The sequence below is a fragment of the Lissotriton vulgaris genome, chromosome 9, assembly GCF_964263255.1.
Source record: "Lissotriton vulgaris chromosome 9, aLisVul1.2, whole genome shotgun sequence".
NCBI classification, from domain to species: Eukaryota; Metazoa; Chordata; class Amphibia; order Caudata; family Salamandridae; genus Lissotriton; species Lissotriton vulgaris.
Genome location: NC_141697.1, coordinates 322,588,816 through 322,611,069, shown reverse-complemented (window position 1 = coordinate 322,611,069; position 22,254 = coordinate 322,588,816). Strand labels below are relative to the sequence as shown.

Genomic DNA, 22,254 nt, shown 5'->3' with positions numbered 1-22,254 from the left:
TGAGGGTAGAATGATCTAAATTAAAAAAGGAGAAACATAAAGACAAACATTGGAATGTTAGAGTTTGGGGCTCATACAAGCCATTATAAGGGAGACAATGTTTACTACGAATGCGCTACAATGCATTCCATTACATCGCAAGTCGTTTCAACGACTTGCTGTATGGGGCGCGCTGGTGATTTACAATCCAACACCTTCCCTGCTGTTGCACAAACTGGAGTAGGAATAGTAAATAATAGTATTCCTAAGTCCAGAGCGCCCTCTACAGTAAGTCTTTGTAAAGACTTGCGATGTAATGGTTTGCTTTGAAACAAAGTGGTCGTTGTAATGGAATGCATGAAAAGCGCATTCGTAGTAACGAGACATAGTCCCATTTTAAGCCCAGAGCTACTCCAGTGTGTTCAGTGGAGCTCTCAACATTCCATAATGTTCTAATATGTGTGGAAATATACTTTGTATATCAGCATTATTCTTTGGGGAGGTGCATCTAAAGCACCATTCAACCCTACTCTGTGGGGTGATATGATGAACAAGTATGCCCACTAAGAAATGTGGTTCAGCCTGTAGATTCTCCATGGCTGCTAGACCCACTGACATAGTCTGTGGGTCTGAGGATCAGGGAAGACAGACAGGGGCATCAACGGCCCGCCTAAGCGCTATTTTGGGCTATTTTGTGAGGAAGGGCTAGTGCAGTGGCTGCCTCACACCTGCCAGAGACCATAGCAGGATTGAATTAGATTCGACCTACCCTCTTGGTCCAGGAATGAGCACGCACAACAAAGGTGTATTACAATTCTTTAATTTTTATTTATTTTTTTAATACATTTTTATTGCAGGCAATATAAAAGTTACATATTCCACATTCTATAGTTCCACACCCGGCAGCTGCAACGCGCAAACTCTTAAAATCTCGTTACACAGCCCGAGTGCCCACATCCTGGAGGCCGGGCGGCGTTAACCATGAGGAATCAAAGATCTTTCAGCAAGAGTCAATCACAGCCGTCTAGTAGGGAGATCTTGTGTCCACTTTTCCATTTTGTAACAACCCTACCCAAAAAAAAAGAAAGAAAAAAAAAACCCCTCCCCCCCAACCACCCCCATCCTGTGACCAACCTCATAAAACGATTTTGAGCGATTAGGAGCGCCTGAACTCAGCCTACCATGTCAAGTTCTACTCCTTCCCCCACCAATATCTTGTGGACCCGTAGTATTACAATTCTTTAATGTTCGCTAACCTATTAGAAAGATTAGTAGAACATTAACATTGCTAAATAATTAATAAACTGGATGCAAAAATTTATCAATCTTATAAAAATACAAAATAAATTAAAAACACCCTACCAAAATCTTACTGTCTGTTAACCTGAGAAAATGTATCCAATCCTCGTCATACTTTAACTCCATTGGGTGTGTTCAGCCCTCGCTTTGTCAGTGCTTCACGTCCACGGGCATATAGCTTCTTCCTTCTTAGAAGTGTCCCATCAGCAATGAATTCTCCTCTACAGGTAACAAATAAAAATAGGAATAATTATACTATTTTGCAATTAGCAACATAAATTTAGTGAATAGACAGAGCTTGTAATATTGGTGAAGTGATAGCTCGAGTTTATTCAGGTGTTCATAAGCATAAGTTGTAAGAAATATACACGTATAAACACATTAGAAATTCAGATGTTGTGTCACAAAGTGGCCTGTGCATGTTATTACTAAGCAAAAACATTAGTAATAAAAGATATATACGTTTATCACCGAAAAGGTATTTTTTGATGTGGCAATAGCTTGGGACCCCAAAGACAGACCAACACCAAATGTGTCATGACAGGAGAACGTTACATAGAAAGTGTGCTTTTCTTGATTTACTATAATTCCGTTTAGCGGTATTTGAGATATTTGCATTACAAAAAGAAGTTGGATAGTCATGAAAGGGTTAATGCATACTTATATCTTGGCAGTTTTCGTCCAAGCGCCATCTTCGCAACACAAAAATTTAAAAAGTTAATACCTCCCTTGATTGATTGGGGCTTTCTACTCTCAACACCCATTTTAGGTTCAAGACCCTTCAATCTCTGGTTGGCTGGTCGCAAATTAAGATTTTTCTTGGTGACAAGAGGCACGGTTCCTGTGTACTAAAAAAGCAAAACTCAACCTTAGTGGTGGAATCGCGCAAGGGCCACCAAAGATTAAATCAAAAAGAATAAAGCTTTTCCATGTCCCTGGAATCTGCTGTCTATTTTATGAGGCTGTGGGCTTGCCACAAACAAATTAGCACCCATTTTTATATCACCACGGACTATGATACCATTGGACCAACGTTGAGGCTTTTCATTGTCAGCAGTTTTGGTACAGCGGCCCTAGAGTTGGGGCATCATTTCTGATGTGGCGAGTCCCCAGCCTCAAAAAAATAGTTTGCAAACTATTGACACCTTTTGATGACATTAAAATTTTAAAAAGTTAAAATCCTTCTCATAAAAATGTCCACTTAGATGTGGACTAACATCAAAATCAATCCTGGGAGGGGGGTGCGGATATAGTGAACTCAGCTATTTTTGTGTTGCACTGTGTTCTTGGTCTCTAGAGTGAGCCAGCAGACTCTGAATTCATTGGTTGAAAGTTCAGCTAACAATCCACCACAAAACATGCCTTTTCCTTGACAAAAGAAAAAACATCCACCATTTTCTGAGGAGCAGGAGACCTGAGCAGAGGATACTAATACTCACTGCTCAATTTGCAGCAGAAATGGTATAGACATGGGAAGGAGAAATCCCAGGATAGTACAGGACCTTCCTCTGCTGCACTATAGGAGGAGGAATAATTAGTCCAATGCCCTAGGAAGAGTAAAGAGGTAAAGGGACAGTCAGTTCTTTAGCCATCCCCTAGGCAATAAAAAGTAGAATGTCAGTTTGATTACCTACAAGCTCTGAGAGCAGAAGCTGAGTGGGGACAGAGTGGAGTCTTGTTTGGCACTACAATGAGGCAATACTTGAAGTCAAAGCACAAGAGGGAGTATGGAAGATTCCTGTAGGATCGGACGAAAAAGCACACTGGAGGCGAGAAAACAAAAATTCAATAGACAGTGCCATAAGAGGTGTTACAGGAGAAACAATATCCCCGTCTGAACATTTCGACTCTGTATTGCATGTGGTGCAAGACGAACATCTGCTGTGGGGAGCAGAGTCCCGGCATTAGGAATATGGTGAAGATTTCCAGAAAAACAGTAAAGACAAAAAAAATTGAAAAGTATCCATTTGCCTCAATAGTTAGAAAATAGTAACTCATGCAAAAAACACAAAATCGCAACATTCCCCCTAAAAAACAACAAAACATCAATCAATCATGTTTTTATAAAGTGCTGCAAATCACCTGTGAGGGTCTGAAGGCGCTGGCGTTGATAGCTGCTGTGAGGTGATCTGTTCATTCAAACAGTCTGGACTTGAGTTCTCGCTTGAACCAAACATGGTTCTTTTGAGTTCCATCAACAAAAATGAGAAACCAACTTGTCTCTATATATGGGTTGGCCCATAGGGGACACCCAGAGTGGCTAGGCTGGAAGGCGTGGCCATAGGGCAGTCTTTGATGCCAGTGTCCGGTTAGGACAGCCAAAGTCCCACATTGGATGGTTAGGTTGGCCGTGCAAAGAAAGGAACCATCCACTGCTGGTTGGTAACACGGGCTATCCTACGCAGGATAATCAACGTCCCTAGTCAGGGATGTTTGTATTTCATGTCTGTATGTATGTATCTGTATGGCCCTGTTGTCTATTCATGCGACAGTCAGGTTGTCTCTAAATGTGTTGCGTCCCTGTGACTGTCTCTCATTCTCAGCATTTTCATGTCAACCACTCTCTTTTTCTGTTTCATTCAGTCTGAAACTCCTCCCTTCTCTCTGCATTTTCCCGTCCTCTCTATTTCTATTTATTAATTCTATGGCCTTCTGTCTCCTCTACTTGGCCACATCTATGGCACTGCTCTTTTCAATCTGTCCCTCGCCCCTACCTTGTTTTCCCTATGTGATGATAGATTATTCTTACTCAAGCCCTAGTATTTCTCCGCCCCTTTCTGTAACATTTCATCTACTCCATGTTTGCCCTTCTCACTCTAATATCTCTGCTCTTTTTTTTATAACACCCCCTCCCACCCCTTTACTCATTCTTTTTTTCTATGCAATAACGCACTCCTCCTCCACCTTCCACTCTATCTCCCTCTGGCTATATTCTTCTTGCCCCTTCTCCCTCCCTCCACTTTTTTCCCCCTTTGTTGTCTGTTCTGAAGACATTTCCCCTATCTCTTTTTTAAAACCTTTATATGTATCTGCTTTCCCATTTACTTCAGACATTCTTAGGCACTGTCTGTGTGTGTGGGGGTGGTGGAGGGGGGTATGGTGGGGGTGGCAAAGAGCAGGTGCTGCTTAATTGAACTCCCACCTGTTAATTCCCAGAGCAAAGTTATTTCAAGTGAAGTGGATTCAAATGTCTGTGCCGTTGTCGCTTTATTCCACTTCTAGTCTGGCGCATTGTAATGGAAAGCAGATTGCCTCAGAGCTGTGTAGGTCGTTTCGAGGAAGAGGGACAAAATAAGGATGAAATTAAATTGAAAGGTTCATATTGTCTCAGTATAAATTAAAATATTTTCTTGCAGAGCTCACGTCGTAAAGGGAGCTAATGGAACAGGTGCATTAAGTGTTTTATTCAGCTTGGCAAACTGTAACTAAATTGGAAGCTGGTATTCAAACCAAAGAATTCCAATTATGAAGTCACTGTAATAGATTCCTTCATCTAATCTCACCTAACCGCAGGATTTGTTTAAACTTAGAAAGTGCTATCTTCTTAAGTGAACTGAACATTTAATGTTTTCATGTTTACAAGGGTTACTTGCTTCTCTTTCTGACGGCTAGCATGGCCTGAACACAATTTGTTTTTTCGGCAGATAACTTCAAAATTGCCATTGTTTGGCCAAGTGTAATCTTGGAAAAACAAACCTGTAAACCAATTCACTTTTAATTTAAATGGATTGCTGAGCTGGCACTTATTTATTTAAAAGGTTAAAACAGTTGGATCATCATAACAAAGACCACAAAATGGCGGCTTCACTCTTACTTCAGAGTAGAGCTTGTTACCATGGAACAAAGTATTGGCTGGTCTATGGCCCACATGCATCAACATTGCCCTTTGCGTTTCCTTATTAGCAAAAAATAAGGAATCCCTAATAAGGAATCGCAAAAGGCTATGAATAAAGAAGAAATTGCTAAATAAATTGTGATTTCTTATTATTCCTTAATTGCAACTCGCAAATTGCGAATCACAATGAAGGAATACCTCCCCATTCATTAGGAATGAATGGGAAGACATTCTCAATTTGCGATTAGCAATTAGCGAATCGCAAATTGAGAATGCGATTTCAAGGGTGCAGGGGTGTCCAAAGGACACCCTGTTGCATCCCTGAAATCAATCTGTGCACATATGTTGTGCACACACATGCCCTAAGGGCATGTGTGTGCACAACATGAAACTTTGAAAAATCACAAAAGTGCATTTTTGAAAGTTTTTGCAAATTACCATGAGGTTCAACCTCATGGTAATTTGCTCCACCTAAGTGCGAATTCGCAATTTTTAAACATTTCATGCATTGCATTTAAGAAATCTCAAAATGCGATTCCTTAAATGCAATCGCAATTTGAGAATTCGCAAATATTTGCGAATTTTCAAATTGCGAGGGCCTTCACCCTTCATGCATCCCAAAAATTCAAATTGCATTCGCAAACGGACGATTTTTCCGAATCGCACCATTCGCAAATGCAATTTGCAATGATGCATGTGCCCCTATGTTCTCTGCTGCCTCGCAATTAAATAGAGGCTTTCATTTGTTTTCAACAACATTAACATAAATGTATGTGATGATTAGTACTTAATCTCTGAGGACTATTTTACTCAAGGACTACCAAAGCATATTTTATATTATTATTGAGATTTGCTTACTCTACCTTACTCAAATGAAATATTTTTCGGGTTCAAACTTTAAAAGTCTGTAGCGCTTATCCTTACATACTGTGAGCTGTCAAATAAGTTTTTTTATTCATTTCTTGCATTGTAATGTTTTGATTAGTGACAATGGGTAATGCCAAAGTGGTACCCACCGCCCAAAAGACGCTTGTGTCCAGTCTGCAGGCCATATTAGGGTCAGGCACAGGTACAGTAGTCAATGCAACATCGTCCTGGTTTTGCTCATATGGTTGACCTCAGCATAACCAGCTCACTAAATAGGGGCTTGCCTGTTTTTGTACTTTTTTTCAAGCTAAATTAGTGATTAAAAAAAAGTCCCAGCAGAGATGTGACATTCTTTTATTGTTTCTGGAGAGAGGATAAACATTCTACACAGCAATGCTTTTGTTTTTGTAAAATGTTCCAGGGAATGGCAAACATATTCAGGCATAATCATCAAAGTAAATACCGGGAGCAAATTTGGGATGCATCATCCAGGTGTGATCAAGGCACAACTGGTGTTGAAACGCGTAACGTTTCCTAAGGAATACAATTTAGCATCCATACTCCGGAGTGCACGCATTGCTTATGAGCAACTGGTTTTTGGACATTAAAAAAGTTTGGCTTTGGGTCTGCCGAAAAACGCGCCAACTGACGACGGGAGAACAATCCCGGAAGGACCCTCTTTGGATTTGGAAAAAAAAAAAAAAAAAAATATATATATATATATATATATATATATATATATATATATATATATATATATATATATAATCCATAAAGTCGCCCCCTTGCAGTAGTAAATTTCAAGATCATCTTTGTTACCATAGACCACTGTGTTTGTGCAAGGTTAAGTGCATAGTAGGAGCCTTCAGTGTGCTGGCCTTCAATGGTAATGATCATGAATGAAAAGTTTCATGTAAAGAAAAACACAGAAGTCTGAGTTCCTATTCTTTTTTTCCAGAAGAAGCAGGTGAGCCAGACCAAGATCCGGGTGATTTCCACCATCCTCTTCATCTTGGCGGGGTGTGTGCTGTTTGTGACCATTCCGGCATTCATCTTCAAGCACATTGAAGACTGGACGGCGTTGGACTCCATCTACTATGTGGTTGTAACTCTGACAACTATTGGATTTGGTGACTTTGTAGCAGGTGAGCAATTGATGGGTGAAAGAGAGGACAAAACTGTCTAGCAATATTAGTTTTAAGGTTGGGAGTTGTGGCATTCCCTAGTGTGAGTACCTCTATGGGGGTGTTAGGCAGTTTCACATGTCTACATTTATTCATGAGTTAATATCCTACCTTTGGAGTTGCTGGAAGGGATGTGAAATTTAGACAGTGTTGAAACTGATGCAGTTCTTGAAGTTTGCAATAACTAAGCCAGGTCACTTGATTAACTTGACGCTCCAGGGACACTATATAAAAAAGGCAAGTAAATTAAAAATGTAAGAAAAATGTTGATTTTACGTAGTAGTTCTGCAATCAAATACATGTAAACTATTGAACGCCTACCTTCAGAATACCGCAAAGCAGAATATGGGTGGATTTATAACTTTTCCAATGAAATATATGTAACCCAGGGTATATATGGATGGGCCTATTCCCTTCCCATGCGAGGAGGAGCACAGCAGCAACCCCATGAAGAAAAACCCAATTGACTGCTTTTCTATAGAATGAACAATGAGTATTGTACAGGAGTAAGCAGACTAGAGTGATGGCAGATCTGAGGAGTAGTAAATACACACATTCTAACTAAATGTTGATTTTCTTTGGCATTGGCCGTCATTTACGTTTTATTGAGCTCTCCCCACTTAGGGAAAAGTTAGAGGTGGGCTTGCCTAAAGACAAGGAGGCTAAATGCAGGTGTAGCAGTCCTTGTCAATCATTTACCGTTGCACTCGTCTGAAATCTGCACACCACCCAGCACAGTAGATTTACTGTAGTTTGGATGATTTAAAATGTGTCCTAATAGGCAACTGTCTTTAAGATCAGGGAAAACAGCATCTGAATGTGAAGTGATTTCATTTCTCCAGGAAGATTTTTTTTATTATTGGATGAGAAACATTTCTTTGTTTTATAATTTGACACAAGAATTCTCAGCCACCCAGTGCATTTCTTGTGTGTTTGATGTTTCATCTCACTTCATAGCACAGAACCTCCCAGGTGGGCTGAGTCCCTGAGATCATCTTTAGCCCTTGCACCAATCAGTCTGACAGAAACTGTCTAAAATGAAGCCCACGCTCACAAAAGTAGCTGAAATCATTTGCTACAGTAAATGAGAGGATTACAGCGTCATCATACAGGTCAAAACTCCCAGCTGCTGGCACGATTGCTCAAAAAAAGCATTGGCAACACTAATGGGTTTTGCCTTTTAGAGGCAAATGCTCCTGGCTGTGCAGTGCTTGTTTATTTTTTTACTTTACAGCTGTATCACAGTGAACACGCATTTTACAATAATGAAGTAAAATTAACAAATAACGGGCGCAGAAGTGCAAAAACTAAAGCAAGTGTCTAGGCAGCTCTTTGTAGCTACATCTTGTTGGGGAAAAAAAACCTAACAAACAAAGATCGGTGCATGGAGGGGTTGGTGGGAAATGGATTTAGGGGTGGGGAGAGGTAAAATAACTGTGTGGAGCTAGTTTTATGGTTTTTGCATTCATGGCATGATACCAGTTTGGTGGCCAGCCATCTTAGCCATTATACCTAAAACTATCTAAACCAGAGTACCCAATGGCTGTCCAGGCGTCCAAAAGTCAATTGCTGTATGTGTACTGATAGTTGAATGTATGTGTAAGTATGTTTGTGCATGTGTTTTGTGTGTGTGCATCCACTGGTCGTCAGCATGGCTTGAGGAAGGGGGGGCGGGCGCAGGGGGTCGCAGGGGAGGGCACGTCAGAGGGTAGTGGGGGGGTCACGCTGAGGGAAAATATAAAAAAAACATTAAATAAATTAAACTTACCTTGCTCCTGATCTCTTCTTGGAACTCGAGGAACAGGAAACACAGCAGCCACAACTGACCAATCACAACGCTGCAATGCAGTGTTGTGATTGCTAAGCACCCAGGCTCCCCTAACAAATCATACCGCTGCAATGCAGTGTTGTGATTGGTAAGCACCCATTCTCCCCTAACCAATCACACGCTGCAGTGCAGCGTTGTGATTGGTATGAGTGTCCAGATTGGATGCCTAGCCAGGGAATCGGGGCCTGTATGGAGAATGGGGAAAGTGCGCATGACTGGTTTGGGTGGCCTGAGAGTGCCGACCAAACAGTCACTGCACACTTAGGAGTGGGCAAACCACTCCTCCCCTGCTCCGAGAGCAGAGCAGTCCCGCCCACCCACAGAGCAGCGCAAAGCATAAAATGATAATAGCTCAAAGTTCTTATCATTTTATGTTTCTACTTCGCACCGCTTAAAAGCAGTGGGGCGACGCTCCTCTGCCATAGCTGAGGAGCCGCCACTGTGTGCATCCTTCATATTAATGACCTCTTTATGGGTACCATGGTAAAAATACAATCAACCACAAACGTGTTTCTCACCCAGTTATACAATTAATGCATATCACATCTTTTATGGAAAGTGAGCCTAATTTCCTTCAGTTACTTCTGAAGGAAATCTCACAAACAAAACAGTTGCAAAGATTATTTTTGTATTCTATCCTCCATGGCATGCACACACGTTAAAATAATGATAATAATTCACAAATAATATTCTTGGGCCCATTTTGTGCCCTATTGAATGTGGGTCCCGACAAGTGAGTAGGGAACATCGTTATACCTTAATATCATAACGAACGTATTGAGGACAAAAATGTTGATAGTTAAGTAGGTATAGATTTTCTGTAGCTAACTTCCCATATATACAGTGACAATATATATATCTTTAAGGTATGTAGACGTGGAATTAAGAATAGCAAATCTAGACTTTCCTATGCGCACTTGCCTACTGACATTTTTTAGTACTATATTTTGGCTACGTCATTAAGGTATGTCAATAGTTCCTACTCAATATTGCAGACTACCTCCACCCTATTCTATTGTGGCATCAAAATAGATCCACAAGCCTTTGAAAAGATGCAGAATTTTGGAACCCTGCAAAGTCGTCTGAACAAAATTACCAAGGCAAAGTGAACGGGAAATTTCCAGAAAAGATCTTTGAGGTCTAAGGAAATGGTAGCCTAGAGGAAGGGCAGATTTTAAGGAAAAGAATAGGACAGAATTCTAAAATCGCCACACCTCTCCTGTCCTTTAAAGTGACATCTGAGGGCTCGGTCTGAATTTTGAGGCCGACCAGTAGCTGTGCTATCCGCCTGAATCACTTTTTCTGAAATGCCCACTCCATACACTGGAGTGCGACAGCAATACAATGCAAAGCGCTTTCTTGTCATAACCAAAGAGACCGGTGTTGCCAGAGTAAACATATTGAGTGCCTAAATAATACAGAAATGACAGTTGTGTACGCAGCCGTTTCTAAATGGTTCGTGGGCAGTGTAGTTTGGTAAGCCACGTCTCATCTGCTGACAATCATCAACAGAAATATTGTATAGGGCCCCCTCCCTTGTCTCTGAATGTTTCGAGCAAGCTGGCAGGGTTTTGCTCCCTTCGTTTTAAGTACAATATTTATCTTATCCCCTGAGATGCCTGGACTCAGCTGTGCATTTCAGCTAATTTAGAGGAGGGGTCGAAAATGTGTGTTTGCAGCTCAGTTTTCTCCTTGTTATTTGGGGACTACTAACCTGAGTATCAAACGGGTGTGCAGCTAGACAAGAAATACCCATGTGCAGGAAAAAAAAAAGTAAAACATGCATAAGTAGCACACCTTCGTGCCGTACTGAAACAAATCCTCCTGTTTGAGCTGCAAAAGAATATGCGGGCCTTTGGCCTAAAGCAAGGACAGTGCGACGTTATTCCTCATTTCCACCTCCAAAAGCTGCTGTGCTGGGAGAGCAGCAGGAACGGCGCCATCAAATTATGGCCTTGCTAAACACTTACCTTGGCTGCAGGGGGCGTAGCTGACAATTATGATGAAAGTGCGGTTGCACCAGGGCCAAGAACAATGAATGCCCCCTGGGACCCCAATTATGGTGTATTTGTCTTCTATACTGTGTCTAGAACGGGCCCATTTTTTTCTTGCTTGTAGGTGAGCCCTCCAAAGTGCAGTATAATTGTTGATCAGTATCTCTCCAGGAATATGGGCCAGTCACATTAGCGGCCTGCAAGGCTTCCTAAGTGGGATGCTGCAGGAGAAAGCCCCCCCCCTGCCTTTACGTCTCCAGCATTGACATTTTCGGCATCTGAGGATGATCACTTTTATCGTCCACACGTAGGTGTGGTTTCTCTGGCACCCTGACCAAAGTCTGAGTAGCTCTGAAATGTTCACTCTCAGCAAATCTGTTGTTATCTATCTTAAACTAAAAACCACTTGACTACTTCATATTATCTTTATTCGGTCATTTATAAAAAAAAAACATCAAAGTACACAAGGAATCAAACATAAATATATCTACAATTAAAAATAGCATTAAACCATTGCGATCTCAAGTACAAATGACATCTTGAATCATTTTAAGAATATAAAAGCATGTACCAACAATCTAATCATGCTAGGGGAGGGACACAAAGCAGTCACCAAGCATATGAAACTAAACTATTGAGTCAGCTGTGGTTGTGAGATACATATATATCATTAAAAAAATAGATAAAACAGGTTCAAAAAAATGGTGCCGTACCACTTGACTATATACTGGCCAACCTCGGTGTGGTGTTCCTATGCAATCACTTGACGCACACCTGTATTTCAACAGTAGAGCCTCTTATAACATCATTTGAATCATATATTTGATGCTTCAAAAACGAATACATTGCACTGTGCAGATTAATAATGTCCTGTGGGGTGTGCAAACTGAATATCGAAACCAGAATATCGATGGCAAAATATTGAATCCAAAAAAAGCTAATTATCAATGTTATGTAAATAAATCCACAGATATGTACCCACACAATATATATGCCTTCAAAGTATGTAGATGTAGACTCATGAATAGTAAATCTATACTCCTTATATGCACTTACCTTCGATATTCGTGTACCACCTTATTATAGGGGTCAATATTTAGTACTACAACCAACATCATATTGTTAATAATATGCTTTAACAGAATAATCAGTATGGCAATGAATAATGAACATGTCAAGGGTAGAATGGGTATGGTTGTGCAATGTATAGCCAACAGCTTGCAATTACAGAAGAATTAGCACGTGAAGTACGGACTGTGTGTACACAAGGAGTGTATTGTTAACTTTATGTCAGTCAGTCAAATTTGCTTTATTCGAGATAAAAACTCATAAAAGCACATCAGATTTGTTTTATGTACAATACATTTACAAGCTACAATAGATATGGCACAATTAAAGGTTAAAAAGAGAACAATTTTTCTAAAAATAGATGTACAAAACATTTTGACGGACTATTAAAAAACAGCAATAAAACAAGCAAGACGCATAAAATCGCAAAATGACTCTCATAACAACACAAATAAAATTGGTCACAGCGCAGGATACACATTTCCTTCTAATTGCCCATGCCCACCCCAAAAATTTGGCAGCTGCTACTGAGATGACCGGCAAAGTGCTAGTGCAAATGAATCTTTGGGCCACCTTACTGTCCCTAGTGCCTAGCAGTTTGCACATTGCTCTTAACCAAACTGTTTGTGGCATAGAGTAGGCCCTACAGACAAAAAGTAGATGGGTAATGGTCTCAGGACCATTTTTACCAGCCGGACAAACATTGGAATTGGCTTCAGCCCATCTGCCTGTTAATGATCTAATTGGGAGTGACCCCACTCTGAGCTGGAAATAAAGTTTCCGATCCCCAGGCTTTGTAATGTCATCCCAGTAGGACTCCAAACTGGGAGAGACTTTCACTTCCAGATCACGGCCTTCCATAGCTTTATATCAGCGTGTGTGTGCCACTGCATTGTTTTTGTATTGCTACTTACTGGAACACAGTAATGCAAATATAAAATGTACAATGTATGTTCACATGCCTTGTGCATATTTTTCATCTTACAAAATATGGAACATTTTTGTAGAACGTGGGTATCTGTCAAAAACAATTAGGGAACAATATGCATGTATATTGCAGGGTGTTTATGCTCAAATGTTGCACGTTAATCAGTGCAAGCAATAAGTTAGCACTTTGCATGGGAAGTTCAGTGCACAGTGTTTACTGCATGCTGTTGTAGAGTCATAAACCTGGATAGGGTAGAATAATCATGTGTGCACTGGACTGATATTTCTGCATTCTCTTGCAGAATTGCATCTTCATTTTATTTTTGATAGTAAAGTATATTTATACTACATACGGGACAGAATAAAATATGAGGGTGTAAACTCTCTCAGATTGATGGTGAATGTTTGCACTCGTCTACGCTGAAAAGTTATGAAGTGTATTTGGGTTTGGCCAGGGCGGTTTCCACATCCCAGATGCACACTGGTAAATGACCTTGCACCAAGCATGAATCTAGTGCTGTATGTTTACCCATTAGCTGGTAAAGATGCCTACAAGGTATTTTTTCTCTACCCAGTCTAGTATCTATAAGCAAACATTGGTCGTAAGCTCTAACCAGTACCTTACTTCGGGTTATTTCAGAAGTTAAATGGACTTATTTAAGCCTGAACAAATCCACCAATGATTATTTCACACGGGTATAAACTTTTTGAAACATAAATTTATAATAAAGAACTTCTTCAAGGGTACAAAAAACTGTTACATGTATGATCATACATCAACAAATAGTGACTGAGATTTAAGAATCATTTGTTGTTATAAGCATCTCATTGTCAATGATGTGGACAACTATTTCAAATTATATGTACAAAAGGAAATTGTGACTGAATAAACAGAAAACAAATCCTTTAGTGAAATAATTCACAAAGAAAATTGAGTAGAGAAAAAATCCCCTTGTAGGCATCTTTACCAGCTAATGTACTAATTGCCCTAGCCTTCAAGGGTCTATTGGGTCTCCCACTCCTTCTCTTACACGTATGTTTACCCAGACACTCAACCTCTGAGAATTCTAGGTTCTAAACGTTAGCCTTCTGGAACACTAGGCAACATGCACAAAAAAAGAGCCAGACTACTTTGAGCTTCATCTTCCACTTTGGTCAACAGCATTGAAAACCAATATTTCTGTGACTGAATGATTACAGGGTCTCAAGCTGAAAAGATTGCGTGCAGAACCTGGTTTCCTAAGGTGCACAAGCCACAGGGTAACAAAACCGTACACACTCTAGCTACATGAGCATGCATGTTGTGGCAGAAGTCGTTCACATTGAGCGCCTGTACCACCTGAGACATTCATTTCTGTTTTATTTGCATTTTCTGGATGAAGCTTTAGGAGGTTTCTCTGTCTGAATGGCCACATTATCTACATGATCTGTCCCAACAAATCAGGAAATCAAAGGCTGGTTCTTGATTCCCTTGGAAAGAGACGTACATCTGAGTGTAAGCTGCCCATTGACAACAAACACTGCAACATATGTCTCCGAATGACATTGACATATACCTTAAACAAAATGCAGTGATAGTATTGACCCTGTGGAAACCAGAACCGAGCAAGACATTTGATACATTTAAATATGCTATGATCTGCAGAGGAAGGAGGTGATCTGTTGCAAGACAGTCCACAAAATGCCTGAAGGGATCCTAATTGCCGCAGGAGTAGCCAAATGATCTGTGGCTTTAGAGCCTGAAATCTACTTTGTGCCCAAGGCCCAAACCTGGAATTCTGCCACTCAGATCATGCCAGATTGCATCCAATGAATAATTCCAAAACCAGGCTCTGTATTGCTGTAGAAACCGAGGGCCTTGGGTGAAATCTGTAAGTAAGTCAACACAAACTGCAGGTAGGTTAAATATCTCCTTTTATAAATACACCTCCCCCACAGTCTTCAGGGCAACTTCTTATTTTTCAAAACATTACACTTAACGCCCCACAGTTCTAGAACACATTCAACAAAGAGCTACTGAGGGTTCCATTGTTCCATTGCTACAGCTAGCCAGGATGCCACACATTTTTCCCCCACAATTTCCAAACCAAAAATATACCCTGAACACTTAATTCGCAAAGATTAACGAAATCATTCACAATTTTGAATCATTATTTTAAGGATTGTGACAACAATACCTCAATTGAAAGGGAAAACATATTTATAATGCACTACTTAGTGCTTGAACCTCAAGAGGTTTTTGACAATTTGACAGACAAAGGAATGCAGGACTCAAGAGATCCCAATGAATTTCTCATTTGTGTAAAACAACTGACTCTTTATCACCTTCCAAAGTAAGTACTGTGTGGGAGAGGTATACTTTTGAAAGACATTCCAGAATTGATTGAGAGTCAATGGAATATTATATCACTGCATTAAGAACATTTGAAACGTCTTGCAATTTTGTTTTTTCTTTAGAAAAACACTGTTGCGTTCAATTCATACTACATTGTCATATAGAGGAGGTCTGGTTAGAAGACGATCTGTCTGACTTGGAAGTGACAGAAATCGCAAAAAAGAACATTCTTAATACTGTGTTGACCAGAAAGATAAATGGATTGAGCCTCCTTCAGATATTAAGCTAGTAACTGCTATGAGAAAGAAGTTTGGTGCATCAAGGTGAAATGGGTATTATTTGGATTCAGGGTGCATATAAGCCATAAGAGTAAGTCTGGATATTAACGATGTTTTACATTGTCAATATTGTAACCAAGATGAATTTCCTGCAAAAAAAGGTTTTTAATTCCCTAAAGTCTTCTAAAATAACATAGGCTGTTTGATAACCTATCTGCACAAAATTCAAATCAGAGAAGCGTCTGTCCCAGTCACAAGTAAAGTTAGAGGTATGCCTTTCACTGTCAGAGATTAAGTGAAATGAGATTGCAAACGTTAGCTGTGAAGTGAGTAGATTGGATGGCCCCTGTGGTTGTTGAACATAAATTGTTGGGTGATTTCTGTTTTGCGTAGATGTGAGGGGGTTGAAAAGTGTGTTGTTGTCAATAGATTCCTGTACTCACTCTCAGAAATAGTGCCATCCCTAGATGGTGCATGGTCTTCTGCACTCTTGATCATGCATTAGCATTCCATCAAGTTAAAATACATGGGGATTCTAAACGCTTGACATCATTTGTCAAATTTTTTTGTACTTCCAGTTTCACAAGAATATCTTTTGGTTTAATTTCTGCTTCAAACGTGTCCCCACGCATGGTGGCACAATTGTTTAGTGATATGGGTGTTGTCCATTGTTATCAGGATGAAAGTTTAGTGTGCTAGAATTCAGTCAGCATGCATGATGACAGATTAAGGAGGGTGCTTAGAATGTTGGACGAAAATGGTTTGACTTTGAAAGGAAAACATTTTTGCTTCAGATCTCAGCTTTGGGGGTAGCACCAAAAGACAATCTGCTCACAGCCATTTCTAATTTGGAATCCCATCCACATCACCAGTCTGTAAGTAAACTCAACAGAAGCTGCAGGTGCTTTAAGAACTCCTTTAATTAAAACACCTCTTTCACAGTCCTCAGGGCAGATGCCCATTGTTCAAAGCATTGCACTTAACAGCACACAATTCTAAAACACATCAATTTGGGAGCTCCTGAGTTGAACAGTTGTTCAGGAGTTCCACATCAACCCCTAGATACAATGACACACTTCCATTTAAGTATGGGGTAGACATAGTCATACCATGCCATCCTAGTGGATAATCATCAGCCATATTTAGGGATCTTGGTCTGTCTGTCATTGCGGCTCCTCTGAAACATCTGTGGCTTTACTGAGTGACTACCATGTTTAGTTGGGCCGCTCAGCAATGTCTTTTGTTTTTAAAAAACACAAACTCCCAAAGTGGGAGTTTGTTTTTGAGAGACAAAAACTAGTGGCCCTCACACCCTGGGCCTTTTCTCCTAGTGTGTGGGACATTATTATTTTTTTCCTTATTTGGACCACTGGCAAAACACAACAGTTTGCCCAACCACAAATTTAGCAGGCAGACCCAAAGTTTGGAGGACGGGGTAATCAGCCATGTGTTTGGCAGAATACCTTGTTCAAAAAACTCTAAATTAGACTCCTCATCTTCGCATTCTGCTCTTCTACCAAGGCAACATCAATTTTGCAAGTACTTTGCTTATAAACGGTAGGCTGAAGATCGTATGGCATTTAGTTAGCTATCAACCTCAACACTTGCTCTGTTCAAGGTTTGGGGCTTCAATACCCTTTTCAATGGCTATGCTTCAACACTCATTAACTGAAATCTATTGACATTATCCACAAATAAAGGAGTCATTGTCACTAAAGCTGCTCAATTAAGCCGAAGGGGCCTGGGCTTTAATCAACAGACATTACAGCGTATCTCTTTTGAGATTCGGAGGAGGTTTGTGGACAAGATTTGGCTGAAATGTTTTAGAATAAGATTTGGCTGATGGTCATATTGAGTGATTAATGAGCATGGTGGTGGGCACCAGCACTCATTTTTTTGAACTGGGACATATTTTCCACATCATATCTTTACCCTTTCAAGAGAGAAAAAAGCAGAAAAGGAAAGCATAAGGAGAAAGAAAAAGTTATGAAAATAGTATCAAAGGGGAAAAAGCATTGGCAAAGTCAAGAGGTCTAGACTTTGAGACCTACTGGTTTTGCCAATTGTTTGTACCCCCGCTGCACAGCAGCTTTGATGCTGTGCAGCATGGCTAAAGATTTTAAAAAGCAGTTGATCCAGGTTCCAGTGTCGTTTTATAGGTGCGCTTAGCACACACCATAGCATCTGCGAAATGACCCAGAAGTTGGATAAGTAACTAAAAATAAAATGAAATGCGTAAAAAAAACATTGGGAAGCGTGTGGAAGAGCATAAGCAATGTGTGGGGGCAAACAGAAGCAACATGATGGATTGTGGAGATGGGGAACAGGGTCAGACGGATTTGCATATAGCCATGTCTGAACTGGGGTGGCAGAGTGGGCTAAAGAACGGTGATGGATTAAACCCAGATCTTTTGACTCGGTGTGAGTGTTTGATTGGTTCAGATGCTCCGTCCATTACCACCCCCTTTTGTACCGAGATGGGGAATCAGCACAGGAGGGCAGGAGAGGATGGAAGCAGCACTGAGTTGTCTTAGGCAACATAGAGGGCACGGGTAGGGTTAGCAGCAACAGGCGAGACAGAAGGAGCTCATGGGTGGGGGAAGCAACAAGAAGGCGAGGGCATGGGTAGGGGAAGCAATGGGGTGAAGCACATGGTTGAGTGCAACATGAAGGGAGTGGGGAGAAGCAGACGTGCAATAGAGCAACACGAAATGTAGGAGGAGTGAAGTTTGTGAAAACAGCTTGAAAACACACACACTCTCATAGTGTGCTTACCTTAAAAGAAAAAATAAGTTCTTGAAAACCAAGCAGTGGATGCAACCAATCAAAAGAGAAATAAAGAGCCAAATGCTCCAAGGCTGAAACAAACAAGTTTGACGCGCTGGGACGTGCATCGGAAATAGGCAAATGAGACTGACAAGGAAAGCCAACCAATGGCAAACAATGAGGGGGCTACCTGCCCCGCTATGATCTTCATAAGCTACAATATGTCTCACAACAGACCTATATGTCTCACAACAGGCAGCCCATGTGCTGTAGAGTAGGCTTTGACCTACAAACAAGGATGAACACGAATCTATAAAAGAGAGATAAGGATAAGTTGTGGGAGGTATAAGAAAGAGGCATGAGGTTAAATCTTAGCTTGACAGTCTTGGTGTTCAGCCACCCTTGTATTTGGCATCACTACCCGTAGGTCGACAAATAATGATGAATGTGCTTTGTGAAATGCTCATGAATAAACATTCAAATTGTAAAATGTGTGTCCATGTGCATTGTTGTTATTACAGAATACTGTTGCTGCATATCGTACATCTGAAGTGTAAAATGTGTGTATGTGTGCATTGTACCGATTATATTCTCATTGCAACATGAAACATTAAGGTGTAAAATGCAAAAAGACTGTTTACTGCATTAGAATTACTTCAAGCTATTATAGCTTGTAAAGTATATCGTTGGAGTGCAATAACTTGCACTTCCATTATAACATGCTACTGAATATGGCTGTGTGCATTTCAATGCTAGTACTAATCAAGTCAAGTCAAGTCAAGTCAAGAATTTATATAGCGCACTTCTCACCCAGAGGGTCTCAAGGCGCTTGAGGGAGGGGGGTTCGCTACTTGTCAAATAGCCAAGTTTTGAGTTGTTTTCTGAAGGAGAGGTGGTTCTGTGTGAGGCTGAGGTGGGTGGGGAGCGAATTCCAGCTCTTGGCCGCTAAGTAGGAGAATGATCTTCCTCCCATGGTGGCTTTTCGGATGCGTGGAAACGCGGCGAGGGCTACATAGAGAACCTCTGACATGTAGACTGTTTGCTCTGTGCTGTTATTGCTAAATTCTTTTATTTGTATGTTGAATTAACATGCAAGTTCTATGTTATATGTGTACCATGCACACATCAGAGGTTTCTGTTGTCACATAATAAATGTGGTAAGTGACCAATGTGTGTTTTGTTAATTGTATTGGTGTTACCTCTTGCTGTAGCACTGGAATGAACTTGAGAAACAGCAAATCAGAGTTGATGAACATGGTATTTTAGCATTGTGCGCAGTGCTTAATTTGAGCCGGTGTTTTCTGGTGCCCAGCACTGGCATGCACCAACACTTTTGACAGTCTTCCACATGGTGGTGCGGTTTGTTTTATTTAGAGATAAGCATGACAACAGTTGTTTATTCATTCAATAAACATTAAAAATGACTAATACCTGTGGCCCAAGCCATTCTTATAGCTTTGGGGGCCTGGGATAGTCTGAATTGTCACACTTATAGTGTGATGGTTAGTAGCTGCATTGTTACTGTCATTGGCAGCGCTGGCAAAGGCAATAACATGTAGTGCCCCCCTGACGAGGGCCCTGGCACTTATTATTAATATTTTTTTTACAAATTAAGCACTGATTATGTGCAAGCTCTGGATCATTAAAAAAAGTGCACTGCACAAGTCTTACAGCATATTGCAGAATAATGACAACCTGAAGCGTGAGAGGTGTGTCTTTGTGTATACATGCGTGCACGTGTTCGCATGACTTCACTGTTATTACTATGTCATGTTAATATATATTAAACGTGAAGTGACGTCTAAGGTCCTCATAGCATTACTAGCAGCCGCTAATTCCGATGTGTCCAGAAATGGTCAATTTGGAGCAGGGAAATACCAGCCATTTTTAATTGCCTCTGGTAACCAGGGGCTATGTGGTCCTGTTATGACTATTCTTGCATGACGTTACAGAAGCTTGAACACATGAAGCATGTACAGGGTGATGAGAACACATGTATGTGCGTGTTGGTGTTTCTCTCGGGATGGTATAAAATGTGAAGTTGAAAGATGTTTGTGTACTTTACGTCCTCGTTATCTCTTCTTGTTACAAAGTAATGAACACATGAAGTGTAGCATGTGGGAGTCTGGCTTATGTCGAGTTTGTAATGTGGCTACAGGCTGGTGAGCGTAAAACACGGGTGCCAAAGAAAAACGCGCATAAAGTGCTGAATGTATGGGCAGGCAGGCAATATTTTGTTTACGCAGATTATTGCGAATGGTAAGGGTGGATAGACGACACACACATTGCAGCTCTTCTTCACTTTAACATACTCTTGTACAGCGCTCTGATACCCTTCCGGGTCATGTTCGCGCTATATAAAACTATTATAAATTAGTAAATAAAAAGCGCACTACATTGGAAGTATGAGTATGACGTTCGATTAATTAAAATTATTACATGTATAGACCATTGCATAAAACATTGGAAGTATGTAATGCTCAGCCTTCATGCCTTCAATAGGTATAGACACAGATACGCAATATTCTGCGATTGCTTGCCGAGTTAATGGATGTTTTCCGTGCCCGTATAGAGTACACGTATCTGCAGAAAGTTAATGGGAAAATAAAAGATGCTGAAAGCAGCCGGTTTATTTCGACCATAAACCACGGACTCGTGAAGGCGCTAGGATGATAGGCACTGAGTCACGGCGCTCACTCACGCCAGGAGACATATAAACCGTGTTCCGTGCAGAGCCATTCGGCTGGAACGCGGCTAAGGACTGAAGGGCGGTGAGTCACCGTGGTGAGTGATTAGCCTTTCGAGTTGTCTGACTACCCGCTCACGTCTGGCACGCCGGCTCGTGCTCAGTCATAGTAAGTGCGCCTCCGCGAGGGTCAGAAGCATTCTTCATGGATATCAGGCTGAAGGCAGAGACAAGGGATTATGGAGGAGCCGGAGGACGACAGGGAAAGAAATATCTGATCACGAACAAGCATTGGCATAGCAAGCGAGTTATAGGCCCTTGTGCAAGCAAGGGAAATTGACGTTCCTAGCCCTGGCTCGCTAATAAAATGCAGACATATTAGAGTTGGTGGCTTCTCACACTTATTAGACCCCTGTGCCACTGCACCTGCCACACCATCGATAGATAGGCATCCGAGAGCTTGTCCTGGAGTGAGCGAAAGAGCCAAAAAGACTAAAGCAACAGAATCAACAGTCTTGTAGGCCAGTTTTAGACTGCAACCAATACTGGTTGAGGGGCGGGCAAGGAGGAACAAGTGTTTTTCACGTGCAACAACAGGCCCCTGTTACAAGTGACCCAGTAATTGGTGTGATTTTTTTTAAACTCATAATTGCAATATGTGTGGTAACAGGAATTAGTACATGGGCTGCTTCGAGAATCTCGTGATGTAGCAAGATTCAGAAGTCTTCTCTACCCTTTATATTCTCTGTCCCTATGTTCTCATCTTTACTATGACACGTGTTGGCCTTGTTTACCACACCTACGTGGAACAGACTGCCTACATTTGAGAAACAGTAAGCTTTCTGGGTCCTTTAAGACTGAAACTTAAAATAATCTGCTCCTTAAGTAGGACATTTTGTTTTGTATTGTTGCTTTGTGACTTCTTAAGTGCTCTGAAACATGTTTGATGATGTGCTCTCGGTGGCAACTGTCTGTATATGGGTTATCAGATACCAGTGCGTACCTGGAGCCGGTGGTTGCAGCTGGTGGGCTCTGACAATCATTTTTTGAGACCCAGTCAACCTTGAGCAAGAGATAAAAAGGTAGAAAAGGGAGCAAAGAGGAAGAGAAAAGAAAGTCAAGGGGTAAAGCAGGAACAAAAAAAAATGTGTAAGAGTAATTTAAAGAGATAGTAAGTCTAGAGTGGTGGTGAAAGTGTTAGAATCGAG

General features: G+C 40.9%; 1 protein-coding gene across 3 annotated transcripts in view; it reads left to right on the top strand.

Moving 5' to 3' along the window:
• The window catches only part of KCNK10 (potassium two pore domain channel subfamily K member 10), a 374,564-nt gene that overhangs the window by 319,695 nt on the left and 32,615 nt on the right, over positions 1-22,254 (top strand). For all 3 annotated transcript variants that reach the window (XM_086937620.1, XM_086937619.1, XM_086937618.1), the window contains one exon: positions 6,939-7,125. In XM_086937620.1, the coding sequence (XP_086793746.1) occupies positions 6,939-7,125 (187 nt within the window). The remainder of the gene's footprint in view (positions 1-6,938; positions 7,126-22,254) is intronic.